At 36.5% G+C, this 14,492-nt stretch overlaps 1 protein-coding gene across 9 annotated transcripts in view; it reads right to left on the bottom strand.

Annotated features, from left to right (window-relative positions):
• Positions 1–14,492, bottom strand: part of SENP7 (SUMO specific peptidase 7) — a 164,171-nt gene that overhangs the window by 82,160 nt on the left and 67,519 nt on the right. For 5 of the 9 annotated variants that reach the window (XM_045501862.1, XM_045501861.1, XM_045501858.1 and 2 more), the window contains one exon: positions 7,547–7,744. The exons of the other annotated variants lie outside the window; for them this stretch is intronic. In XM_045501862.1, the coding sequence (XP_045357818.1) occupies positions 7,547–7,744 (198 nt within the window). The remainder of the gene's footprint in view (positions 1–7,546; positions 7,745–14,492) is intronic. 9 annotated transcript variants of the gene reach the window in all.

Below are 14,492 nucleotides of genomic sequence, written 5' to 3' on the forward strand. Positions count from 1 at the left end.
GAAGGAGCCAACAAATCAAATGTCTAGAAAATTAAAGTGTATTTTTAAAGCTCCACACTTTTTAAAATTGGTGTTCACATCAAAATGTACTTCATAAAAGCCTGCTATCTCCTTAAACGGAAGAGGATAATATAATCTTCTCTTGGTTAGCCAACTGTTTTTACAAACACCTTATATACTTTGCCACACTATAATGACGCCCTTAGGCAATTATTTGGCCCTGAACTGACAACCCAAACCAAATTACTGTATTGGTTTTTAGTTCTTGTTACTGAATTTTTTAAGTTTTCCTATCTCCTCTTCATCAGATGTCCCCCTGACTTTATCAATATGTCACCTGCAACACTTTATTGACCCTTTGTGAGAGACAACAAAAAACACTTAGAAAGGGCCTGAGTGCTTCTATTTAAGTGAAACATGTGAGCTTCCCTGTACTTTGTTATATTTGCTGTAGTACCTAGAGGTACTCATTTTCACTACACAGAGGTATTATGTTCTTTTCACTATGTTCTAGACAGCATGGAATTTCAGATCTTGAAAACTTTAATTTAGTCTTACCCTTATTTTAAATATGAAGAATTCAAATCTCAGAAAAATTAAATGGCTGAAGGTATAACTCTTCCTAGTAGAAGAACCTGGGACTATTATCTTTTGGTTTCTTTATTTCATTCCATTACAGGTATCCTTAATACTAAGTTGCCAGAGGATCCAGATAACTGAGCTTTTCTATAGATACCGCAGGAAATTCTTGAAAATATGCATTTTCCAGCAGAACCTCCACAAAAAAATATTGCAATGATTAAGTAGTATGTATGACATAGGGGCGCCTGGGTGGCTCAGTCGGTTGAGCATTTATTTGACTTTGGCTCAGGTCATGATCTCGTGGTTCATGAGTTCAAGCCCCACATCAGGCTCTCTATTGACAGCTCAGAGCTTGGAGCCTGCTTCGGAATCTGAGTCTCCCTTTCTCTGCCCCTCCCCCGCTCATGCTCTGTCTCTCTCTCTCTCTCTCCCCCCCTAAAATAAATAAACATTAAAAAAAAAAAAAGTAGTATGTATGATGTAAAAGCAAAGGTAGGTAGTAAATACAATCCCCTAAACTCAGAGTTTGAGTAAAGAAAAAGTGGGAAAGAAGTTAGCTATCTAGCATAACCACCAATTATAAGGAGGAGAAGGCAGATAAATTTTTCTACCTTCTCATATGATTTAAATCTCCAAGGATCCTAGTTGTCATTGTGAGCTTTGTGTATCTGATGCCTGACAGAACCCTCCTTAATATCTTGGATCTGAAGTAGGAATGTAAGTAATATAGGACCAGTAAGGAGTCTCAAGATTTCTTTTATCTGACCTCACACTAGAAATTGCTATGAAATAAAAAACTTCACTCACTAAAAAACTTCAACTATAATTCAATTAAAAAAAAAAAACTCATCTTGTGTTTCTCAATATTTTAGGGAAAATATAGGAATGCTAGCAGAGTCTAGAACTATTTCAGGTTAGAACTATTATTTTCCAGATCAATACCTTAATGTAAATAAGTTTTATTTACTTTTAAGAGATGAGAGAATCTGATATACTAACTTGATAAATCATTTTAAGAATTGATAATATACTATTTTTATGGTCCCCTATAATTACTGAATTCTAAAATGTGGCTCATAATAAAATAATCCAAAAACTGTAGTATTTAAGCAAAGAGAAAATTTGTGGCACATAAGGAGACGCATCAAAGAAATGTCAACTATCATGTAGTATCTCTGTTTAAATGCCTGACTATATTAAGTTTAAGTATGTTTTAGAATGTTGATTCCCTTAAAAAAGCGGTCCCTCCAAATAGGAGCGATGCAGTCCATAAAAGATTACTTTTGTACAAAGTGCTGAAGAGAATAATCAACAACAACAAAAAATACAAATATCAGCAAGCAAAGGGAAAATTTTTAAAGATTAGAATTCTCTTCTGAGTAATAAATGATTATCATCCTACTCTTGTATGGTTTATTTAAAGAAAGAAAAAAGCAAAGGAGATATGAAAAAAGAACCCTAGAGGATAAATGAGACCTTTTAAGTTAGACAAATATGTTAACAAATAGCTGAAACAAACATCTGAAAGTCTTTCCTAGAAGAGAAAAAGTTAAACGGTTAAACAAATAGCTGCGAAGTTTTTCCTAGAAGATAAAAATATCAAAATTGACCCCAAAACTGGTTGAAAAGATGATATACCAAGCTGCAGTAGAACCCGCAACTCTAAAGCACAAGAGCCCTAGAGAGCCCTTGAAGTCCTCAGAAGGTTCCAGCCACTACCCTCAGCATCTCTACCGTGGTAGATCTTTCAGTGAGACAGTACTCTATTATAACGTGAACAAAATACCACAAGAAAAAAAATTAAAGAATAAGTAGAATATTTAAAGGTCAATAATTTAGATCTCACAGATAATAAGTAATAAAGTCCAATTCCTACTTTACTTATGAAAAAATTAAATTTCAGAGGAGTGAAAAGCACTGGTACAGGGGTTAAGAACAAGGACTCTAGAGTCAGAAAAAAAATAGGGGTCAGGTTTTGACTTTGGCACCTAATAATATAATTTAGGCAAGCTATTTACTATAATTTATTCCCCTTAGCATTGATCTTTTCATCTCTAAAATTAGGAGAAAACCTACCTTACAAAGTTGTTACAACTAAATGAAATAAATTAGATGTAAAGCAGTTGGTATAAGTCCTGGCACGTAGTAGGTACACAATGAGAAGAAAATCACTTTAATTTTCCTATTACTGAAGTCTTCCTCAAAGTTATAAAGTATCCTTTCAAATGATGCATAATTGTCCTGGGCTCCTGGGGGGCTTAGTCGGTTAAGCATCTAACTTCGGTTCAGGTCGTGATTTCATGGTTCGTGAGTTCAAACCCCATATCGGGTTCTCTGCTGTCAGGTCAGAGGCCACTTCAGATCCTCTGTCCCCCTCTTTCTCTGTGCCCCTCCCCTGCTGGTTCTCCCCCAACCCCCAAAATAAATAAATAACTTAAAAAAGAAAAGAGCAAATGGTGCTTAATTGTCCTAATTCATCATACTCTGTAATCCTGATGAAAACATCTTATTAGAAAAGTACATAACTAAACACTTAGCAATGCCCTTAGTACACTCAGCTCTTCACAACACATAGCCACAGCCCAAACATCTTTCAACAACCATTTGCAACTCATGCAATTTGGTTACCTTGAAGAAAAAGAGCTCTCTGTAAGAGCCTTCCAGAGTACAAATCCAGGTAGTGGTGACTAAGTTCATAATACCTAAGCTACCTTTTGGTGTACAATTAAATAAGTTAGCATTGTCATGGAAATTCCATGGCTGGCCAGAATTTCAAAATATTCTAAATTTTCACAAGAAATATATAAAGGTATACATTTCATCCTTCATACTAACTCAATATGGAAGTGCTAAAAAAAACCTGTCATTTTACAGTCTATCCAAGTTTTCCTTAGTATGTAAACAATAACAGTAAGTAAAATAAAATGCCATTTATGGGGCACCTGCATGGCTCAGTTGGTTAAGCGTCTGACTCTTGGTTCAGGTCAGGTCATGATTTCATGGTCCCTGAGATGGAGCCCTGAATGGGGCTCAGTGCTGTCAGCAAAGGATTTTTTCTCTCCCTTTCTTTCTGCCCCTCACCCACTCTCATGCTCTCTCTCTCAGTCTCTCTCACACAAAATAAACTTTTAAAAAAATGTACTTTCTAAACCAGTTTCTTAAGCTATATAGTGAAAATAATTTTAATTGCTGAGTAACTGTTATTCACAGATGTTCTAAGTTTGCTCCTTTCTTTTACTAAGCTAATTTTAAATGAATAGATTATCACTCAACTAAAATTACACTGGCTGAAAGGTGACAGAAATACTATAGTGTCACAAAAGTCTTACCATCACAACATCTAAATTGTGTATTTTTTTAAAACTTCAAATATATGTAAATTTAAGAGACAAATGAATAAATGTAATTAGGGATATTCCAAGAACTAGGACCTAACTTTTCTTAATGGAATATGGGTAGTACACTGTCTCCATATTTCTCTAATAATCTCTGGTGCCAACTGATGAAAAGAAGAGAAAGATAGTTTATCTTCTCAAAAGCCTTGTGTTATGTGTCCCACAAGGCTCTTTCCTGCCTAATGATCAAGGTTTATCAATGCCTCAAAGTTATCTCTCAGGAAAATAGATGTGAATCACACATGGAAATAAAAACCTACACTAAAATATTGTTTACTTATTTAAAAGAAATTTGTGCATTCCACATACTGCTACTTTCATATTTCTAAAACTCTTCACCCTTTTCCTCACTATTTAAGAAGACGGATTTGGATTATGTTTTGTTTTTCTTCTCAATATTGTTCAGAAATTAAAATTCTAAATTGTCCTGATATAAAACCCAACAAAATACAAATAAGGGGCACCTGGGTGGCTCAGTCAGTTGAGCATTCGACTTCAGCTCAGGTCATGATCTCAAGGTTCATCAGTTTGAACCCCACATCAGGCTCTGTGCTGACAACTCAGAGCCTGGAGCCTGCCTCAGATTCTGTGTCTCCCTCTCTCTGCCCCCTCCCCTGCTCTCTTTCTTTCTCCCTCTCTCTCTCAAAAATAAATAAACATTTAAAAAAATCTAAAATGCAAATAAAATTTCTAAAAAACGTCATTTTGGGGACTGAATGAGTAATTTTGGTTGACTCAATAGTTGATCTTTTTTTGGTTTTTTTTTTTGGTTTTTTTTTTAAAATAGTGTACAGTGGGGACGGGGCAGTGGGAGACAGACAGAATCTTAAGAAGGCTCCACACTCAACTCAGAGCCTGACACGGGGCTCGATCCCAAGACCCTGGGATCATGACCTAAACCAAAATCAACAGTCAGACACTCAACTGACTGAACAACCCAGGGGCCCCTCAACAGTTACACTTTAAGATAAAATTGAAAACCAAAAATAAATTTTTCTCCCTTTCATCTTTCTGAAATAATAAAGTCCTAGCTAAGTAAAATGAAAGTAAAACAAAAAGCAAAAGTTAAGCTAAGCCTGAAGAAAGAACAAGCCAGATATTCCAGATCATTCCAGATAGCAAGTAAGTCTCTGAAAGAAAACACTGTCCAAACCGATACCCTAAACTGTTCAGTTCTCCAGTATTCTTATTCTCCAGTATTCTTATTTGAAGCTTCTAATATCCCTTTTCCTGGTTGTCACCGAAATTACAGAGCAAATAAATGGTTCTAATGGATGAAAATACATTTTAATCAAAGTGACTGGAGATGTAACTCTGCTGAGAAGCAACCTTCCTTGAATTCAGCAAAAATTGAGCATTTAGTAAGCACCCAGCAATGTGCTAGGTATTAGTATCAGAGTAAAAAATAATAAAATGTAGTCCCTGTAAGCTTCCCTTGTGAAGCTTACTGTCAGGGAGGCAGAAAAACTAAAACTCATAATATAATGTGATGTGTTATATAAACAGGCTGCTTAACAAAGCAAAAAATGGGATTAAATGCAAATGAGGAGGGTGGAATCAAGGAAGCTGTCCCAAAAAGATGGCATATGAGTTCAATGTTAAAGACTAAAAAATATCAGTAAATGGGAAAGGAGAACAGTTTCCAAGATAAGAGAGCAAACAGAATGAGCTCGGAGGTATACAACAGCACTATACATTTACTGAGCTACCACCAGTTTCTTACAGGCTAAAGCTCAGTTATGAATGTGTAGACAGGCACAAAGCTAGAGACAGGCAAAGGTGAGACCATTAAGGACCCTGTATGCTAAAGTGAGGAGTTTGAACTTTATCCTGAAGGTTATGTGGAGCCACAGAAAGATGTTAAACTAGAGAGCTAAAAGTAACATCTGCCTTTCAGAACGATTAACTCAACAACAATATAGGGAAATTATTAAGAAGAAAAGGCCATACATGGGAAGCCCAATACTAATAGTAATAAAGGCACAAAGTTATCAGGGCTTGAACTGAGGCAGTGGCAATAAAAATGGAGAAGAGATCATTTCAAAACTGATTTAGGAGGCAAAAATAACTACACATGAAAAAAGACTGAATATAAAGGGTGAGAAAGAAAGAGTCGTCATATATTCAGACAGGGAGGGGATACAGAAATAGGAATAAGTCTGAGAAGAAAGATAATGCATTCACTTTGGAACAGTTCAATTTAGGACCCCTGGAGATGAGAGAAAAGGTCTCCATTAGCTGGTAATGACAGAAAGGAAAACAACACAGACACATACTATAAAAACCAAATTAGAATCTTATTGAGATTTTTAACTTCATACTATATTTTAATTTCATGAACACATAAGGAAATTCTTCTACTTAACTTTGTTTTTGCCTTTTTTAAAAGAGGTATCCTCCTTTAAAATTAACATGTAATACTATATCCAGATGTCTTGACAGAATTCTACTTTTATTTTTTAAATAATTGTGCTGAAAGTTATCAGTTTTGGGGAGCCTAGGTGGCCCGGTCAGTTGAGCATTCGACTTCGGCCCAGCTCATGATCTCGTGGCTCACGAGTTCAAGTCTCATTTTGGGCTCTGTGCTGACAGCTCAGAGCCTGGAGCCTGCTTAGGATTCTATGTCTCCATCTCTCTCTGCCCCTCTCTAGCTCACGCTCTCTATCTCTATCTCTCTCTCTCCCAAAAATAAATAAAACATTTTTTAAAAATTTATCAGTTTTTTTTTGGACTTGGCTTAAAGCACTTATATATTACAGACCATATAACCAAAGCACTACCTAGCTAATGACAAATTTTTCTAATTAAAAGCAAAGTATTTCCATTAAAACATTAAGGGTTAAAACTGTAAGTAGAAACACATTAAAAATATTATGTCACAGATAACAAATTCCCAGAGCTAATTCCCAGTATTTAGCCCCAAATTCCATACACAATTCCTTTAAATAATATAAAACAAAACTGGTCTTATTTATAAAATTAAACTGCATATTTACTATTAAAAATCTAGGGGTATTATTTTAATATCACCTCACTTATTTAAAAATGCATGTAAAATACAAGAAAAATCAAAGTCAAAAGTGGTAAGGACTATATTAAACACTATTTAATAGGTATGTTAAAGATGCAGAAAATAAAAAATGAACTATTAATTCTGTCAACTCTATCAAGGCATAAATAGATAAATATATATACCTTTATTTTCTCCATCTTTAACATATCTTTCGTAAGTTATTTAATCTAGGCCTTACCTACCTATATATATAAGTATCTTCATTTTATATCATAAATGAATCTATAAAAATATGTGTATGTGAATCAAATTATAAGTTAAATATAATGATAATTGGTTTTAAAAATAATTCTATGTCAACTTAATGAAATGCAAAAATACCATTAACTTTGTAAATTGAGACTGTCAGCTTTATGATTTGCTTTAGAGTGGGGCACACCTGTATATGCAGATTTTCTTAAAAATCATTTCCAACAATCTTAACGATTTTAAGATTATTGGAGTTTTACTACTTCAAATGCGGTAAGTTGAACAAAATCAATACTGAACAACATACCTTTTAGATAAATTAAGGCTTTGGTGAAGAGGTTCTAATTTTTGACATGTCTCTAGGCTGTCAACAGATGTCGAAGGCAATGAGTCTGATTGCACCTTGTTGGCATCACACAAATTAGCATCGTTTCTAGGTAGGATCTTTCTGAATTTTCGTCCTAAATCCGTCCATAGGACATTCGTCAACACAACTTTGAGTTGCCTGTTACACACATAAATAATTAACACATAAAGTACTAAACAGTGTATAATACATGATTAATCACAAACTATACCAAAAGAAAACCTCCAGGAATTCTTAATTTCAGTTCTTGAAGCAATTAACTAGAGCAGTAAATAAGTAAAATATTTGCTTAACCATTCTCAAATGTATATTAAAAAGTAAAGCCTATTTCACTTATATTGGAATTTTCTTCAGAATTCTGTCTAGTATACTATAACTATGGCCACACACACGTATAGCTGTTGAGATTCCTGGTAACCCATCTGCACCTATTTACACTTTTAGTAAAACAATTGTACACATCTGCATATCTCATCACAAAGGCAACCACTTTCTGCAATGTAAATGTATTTCGTTTTAGCATTTGTTAATTTGGAAAGCATTATTAAAACTACAGGTGAAACGTGTATCATCTACAGCCTTACTAAAGCTACATAGTCTTAAGTCTTCATAGTCTTAAGATATAGACTTAATTTTACCTCGTTTCTACAAATAGGTCAATTTAAAACATTTATTTTTACTGTACCTATACCCTTTTAATAAGTAAAACTGATAAATGCAAGCAGCTCCAGCTTTTTGTCTCATTACATTTTGGTCATTACTTATTCAATAAATCTTTTGCTGGTAATACTTGAAGAGCTGTGTTCAGTTCTGGAACCAGAGAACAGTTCTTGCAGTAGTCTGGATAGGCTCCCAAGTGGACTTGAGACAGTATCAAATGAGAAATGTCTTAAAGAATTGGAAATGTTTGATCAGAAGAGTGTCTGTTCTATTTTATCTATAAAGCTGTCCTGTAACCAGTTTTAGGGATTTTTTTTTTTTAATGCTTATTTTATTTTTGAGAGATAGAGGGGGAGAGAGAGAGAGAGAGAGAGACAGAGCACAAGCGGGGAAGGGGAGAGACAGAGAGAGAGACACAGAATCCGAAGCAAGCTCCAGGCTCTGAGCTGTCAGCACAGAGCCTGACAGGGGGGTTTAAATCCACAAATGTGAGCTCATGACCTGAGCCTAAGTCCAAAGCCTAACTGACCAAGCCACCCAGGCACCCCAAGGGATTGTTTAACAAAAGTAAAACGGTGCCTGGGTAGCTCAGTTGATAAGCATTCAACTCAATTTAGCCTCAGGCCATTATCTCAGTCTGTGAGTCTAAGCCCTAGTCCTGCTCCACACTGACAGTGCAGAGCCTACTTGCGATTCACTCTCTCCCTCTGCACTCCCAGCTTGCATGTGCATGCATGTGCTCTCTTTCTCTCAAAATAAATTTATAAACTTTTAAATAAATAAATAAGTCTAAGACTTAAGAAACAGGGGCATCTGGCTGGCTCAATAGGTAGAACATGCAACTCTTGATCGAGTGGTTATGAGTTTGAGCCCCACATTGGGTATAGAGATTACTTAAAAATAAAATATTTTTAAAAACAGGGGCGCCTGGGTGGCGCAGTCGGTTAAGCATCCGACTTCAGCCAGGTCACGATCTCGCGGTCCGTGAGTTCGAGCCCCTCGTCGGGCTCTGGGCTGATGGCTCAGAGCCTGGAGCCTGTTTCCGATTCTGTGTCTCCCTCTCTCTCTGCCCCTCCCCCGTTCATGCTCTGTCTCTCTCTGTCCCAAAAATAAATAAACGTTGAAAAAATAAATAAATAAAAAAAATAAAAACAGAATATTAGGAAACACAAAGCAAAGTGTTCAAATATTTTAAAGATAAAACTGATCTTGGGTGCCTGGCTGGCTTAGTTGGTAAAGCATGCAACTCCTGATTTGGCCGGGGGGGGGGGGTCTTAAGTTTAAGCCCCACACTGAGCCAGAGCTTACTTTAAAAAAAATTAAAGGGGGGGCGCCTGGGTGGCGCAGTCGGTTAAGCCTCCGACTTCAGCCAGGTCACGATCTCGCGGTCCAGTCGTGAGTTCGAGCCCCGCGTCGGGCTCTGGGCTGATGGCTCAGAGCCTGGAGCCTGTTTCCGATTCTGTGTCTCCCTCTCTCTCTGCCCCTCCCCCATTCATGCTCTGTCTCTCTCTGTCCCAAAAATAAATAAACGTTGAAAAAAAAAATTTTTTTTTTTAAAAATTAAAGGGGCACCTGGGTGGCTCAGTCAGTTAAGGGGCTAACTTCAGCTCAGGTCATGATCTTACAGTTAATGAGTTCAAACCCATACTAGGCTCTCTGCTGTCAGCATAGAGCCCACTTCAGATCCTCTGTTCCCCTCTCTCTCTCTCTCTCTCAATCTGCCTCTCCCACACACATGCACTCTCTCTCCCCTCTCTCTCAAAAATAAACATATAAAAAAAATTAAAAATACATTAAATTAAAAAAATTAAAGAGGGGCACCTGGGTGGCTCAGTCAGTTAAGTGTCCAACTTCAGCTCAGGTCATGATCTTAACGGTTCATGAGTTCGAGCCCCATATCTGGCTCACTGCTGTCAGCCCAGAGCCTGCTTCAGAGCTTCTGTCCCCCTCTCTTTCTGCCCCTCCTCCACTCACACTCTCTCTCTCAAAAATAAACATTTTTTTTTTTTAAGAAATTAAGATAAAATCAATTTCAAAGATATCACTTGTATGCAGCAGCCACTTAAGGCTATACTTTCAGACCATCTGGAAAAAGGCGGTACAAGTCTTCAGGGGAACCTCCATAAAATACGCAGAAACTTCAAATAAATAATACAGAGATAAGTGACATTTCTATGACTAAATAATAGTAATTCATTCTTCATTCAACAAGTACTTATCAAATACCTCCTAGCAAAACAACTGTACTAGCAGAATCTGGAGATACATCGATGAACATGATGGTTATAGTGCCTGCCTTCATGGGGCTCACATTCCAGAGAATTACCCAATTCATTATTTAATTATAATTGTAATAAGTGATATGAAGTTAAAGTACAGATGCTGCACTTCTTCTGAACTAGATCAAGGAAGGTTTTACTGAGAATATGACTTTTGAGCTGAAACCAGACACTATCCAAAGAAACAGGTGGAAAATAAAGAGTGGTCCAAAAGTGGGGACAAAATGCAAATGCTCTGGTGTGAGTAAAGCTTGTTGAAGAAAATCAAAGGACTTAGCGGGCTCAAGTGCTTAGCCTGAAGAGGACATGTGTACAAGATCAGTATGGGTAGTTAGGCAGGACCAATGAACTATATTAATGATTTGAGATTTTATGTCAAAAACAATTGAAACCCCCTAGTTTTTACAAGAGAATGATGAGCTCACAGCTGCACTATTGATCTCTTATGAAGAATGAAATGGAAGCACTAAGGGTAAGGGTAATAAAAATGAATTTAGAGATGGAACGGTGACTTTATCGGGGGCAGTTTAGTGGAATGGTGGGAGCAGAAACCAGAATACAACGGGATGAGTAAATGGAAAATCTGTGTTAAGTTTAAGTGCCTAAGGAAGAGGTGAACAGAATAGGAGAGGTTGAAGAAACAGAAGACAGTATAATTCACACAGTAAATTTTTTAAGAAATGGTACAATAAGAGCTAATATCTATTGCACATGTACTATATACCAGGCACTATGCTAATGATTTTACAATGATTTACCTTATTTAAACTACTCTATGAGGTACAATGGTAATTCTTCTGTAATTAAGACCAAGATAGAATGATTTAAACCCAAACTGAAATGAGTGAGTAGTCAAAGTGGGATCCAAAACCATTCACTCTCAACTCTATTGCCAGCACTCTTAACTACTCCATTGTGCTAGTTTATGATGGAAGAAGAGGCACCCCTTTCCTTCTTCTGGGAAGTAGAAGAAATCAAGATCACCTTTTCAAAATGATACAAAAGATAAAGGAACAAAGGCTTGAGAAGAGAAAGATCTCAAATCATCATTGTGGAGAGGGGGAACACAAGCTGACTAGAGAAACACAGGATTATCTTGCAGTACAGAAATCCAGTGAGATTAATAGTCATGAATTTATAATGCCACAAATAGACGCTGTTTTGTGATTTTTTTTTCCAGCAATGCTCAGCCTTAGCGTCAGCCCAAAGCAAACAAGATAATTAAGTTCACAAGCGATTATTAACTACAGAAGAGAAAGGCACCTTCATAATAGAGCAATCTTAACCAAATGATCAGATGTAGAACCACCAACACAGGGAGCAGACACTATGTATCCTCTGATATGATGCAGTAAGCAAATGACATCAGCTATTAAGTATTCTTGCCAAAAATGTAATGTGAACCTAATCCATGAGAACAAACCGAGACAAATCATAAAAATCTAGAACACATGACATTATACAAGACAACTGGCCTAAACTCCTCAAAAAAGTAATGACGTGATTTTTAATAAAAGGCACAGACAGGGGTATTGTAAGATTAAGAGCCTACTGAGACTTAATAACCAAAATACATGATGCATAAACTTCAATTTGATCCTAATTTAAAATTTTTTTAATGTTTACTTATTTTCGAGAGAGAGACAGAGTGCGAGTGAGGGAGGAACAGAGAGAGAGGGAGACACAGAATCCTAAGCAGGCTCCAGGCTTCAAGCTATTAGCACACAGCCCAACACAGGGCTCAAACTCACGAACCCTGAGTTCATGACCTGAGCCAAAGTCCGACATTTAACCAACTGAGCCACCCAGGTGCTCCACTAAATTGTAAAAAGTAATAAAATAAAAAACATTTTGGAGATATTTAGGAATTCTGATGATTCTAGACTTCATATTCGTTGATAAAATGAGACTACTGTTAATTTTCTTCATAAAATATTACAGCATGGGATAAAAGAATCTCCCTTGTTCTTCGAAAATGCAGGTTGAAGTATTTAGAGGTGAAACTCCATGATGTCTGCAATTTACTTTCAAATGGTTCTGGGAAAAATGTGTATTATATTCCTATCTACATGTGTATATCTGATACACACTTACATACACGTATACAGAGACTGAAAGAAGGCATAACAACTGGTGAATCTAGAAGAAGAATATATATGAATGTTTGTTGTGCTCTTGACAAAATAATCCCATGTTTGGAAACCTAAACCAAGAAATGTATGAAATACAGGGAGAAGTTTTATGCACAAAGATATTCATGATGGTATCATTTATAAAAGCAGCAAACTAAAAGTCACCTGTTTCTACCCAGAAACTACAGAATAGTTAAGTAAGCCAGGATTAATCCACTTAATGAAATGTTACTTATTAGTCTCTCAAAATCTTCTACTTTAAATTTTAAGGGTGGTTTACTACCTCTGTGTTTTTTTTTTTTTTTCCACTTGTCTTTATTTCTGTTTTCTATACAAAGCAAGTACTATTCATATGAAAAGAAAGGTCAACTAATTAATTTTTTTAAAGAATGGTCAACAGAGCCTGGGTGGCTCAGATGGTTAAGCATCTGACTTCAGCTCAGGTCATGATCTCATGGTTGATGAGTTCGAGTGCTGCACAGGGTGAGCTCCAGCCCCACTTTGGATGAGCTCAAGCCCCTCTTCCGGTGAGCTGGATCCTCACTTTGGGTGAGCATGAGGCCTGCTTCGGGTCAGCTGGAGTCCTGCTTAGGGTGAGCACAAGCCCCACTTCGGGTAAAAAAAAATAAAAAATAAAAAAATAAAACACAAGCCCTGCTTTGGGTGACTCTCTTTCTGCCCCTCCCTCTCTCTCTCTCTCTCTCTCTCTCTCTCTCTCTCTCTCTCTGTGTGTGTGTGTGTGTGTGTGTGTGTGACCCTGCTGGGATTCTCCCTCTCTCTGCCCTTTGCTCACTTGTACCCTCTCTCTAAAAAAAATAAAAATAAAAAAGAATAGTAAATAATTCAGGTTTACCTAGCCAAAAACTACCAGTTGACTCATAAATATATGTTTTTTACATTTAAGAAATTAGACTATTTCATGTAAAAGATTTTACAAATGTACAGTCTAAAATTCCAAATAATAAAATAAAAATACTTACAAAATCTTAAGGATATATAAGGTATACTTTTGGTGTAATAGGAAAAATACTGAAAATTAGTAATTTGATAAATTATTTGAAAAATTATTATCCCAATGGTAATTGTAATAATTTTAAATATGAAAATATCCAATGCTGGAAAAAGCCATTTTTCTGTTCACCCAGACCAATTAAAAATTTGTGTTAGAAAATAGCAAACCATTGCCGATTTTACTGATTGTTCTAAAAATGTGACTCTAAATGAAAAAGACAATTTGGATTCTTTGGGAAAAATTTCACATATATATATTTGGCTTTACTGTAATTTGGCTGACTAGTCACATGCTAAAGCACAAGTCAGCAATCTTTTTTCCCCATAATATTAAAGTAAAAAATGTTTACGGGGCACCTGGGTGGCTCAGTCGGTTGAGCATCTGACTTCTGATCTCAAGGTTCATGAGTTCAAGCCCCGCGTCGGGCTCTGTGCTGATGGCTCAGAGCCTGCAGCCTGCTTCAGATTCTGTGTCTCCCTCTCTCTCTCTCTGCCCCTCCCCCACTTGTGCTCTGTCTCTCTCTGTCTCTCAAAAATAAATAAATGTAAAAATAAATTTTTTTAGGTGAAAAATGTTTAATTTCTACATTCAAATGCTCTAAGATTTCTATAGATACTAAAATAGAAACTTAAGGGTAATGAACAACATTCAAACCACACAAGACCTAAACTTTGTATTTTGGAAACCACACTTAGGTAGAAATACTATACAAAAGGAAGGAAGGAAGGAAGGAAGGAAGGAAGGGAGGAAGGGAGGGAGGAAGGGAGGGAGGGAGGGAGGGAGGGAGGAAGGAAGGAAAAAAG

This window comes from Leopardus geoffroyi, chromosome C2 (genome assembly GCF_018350155.1).
Source record: "Leopardus geoffroyi isolate Oge1 chromosome C2, O.geoffroyi_Oge1_pat1.0, whole genome shotgun sequence".
NCBI classification, from domain to species: Eukaryota; Metazoa; Chordata; class Mammalia; order Carnivora; family Felidae; genus Leopardus; species Leopardus geoffroyi.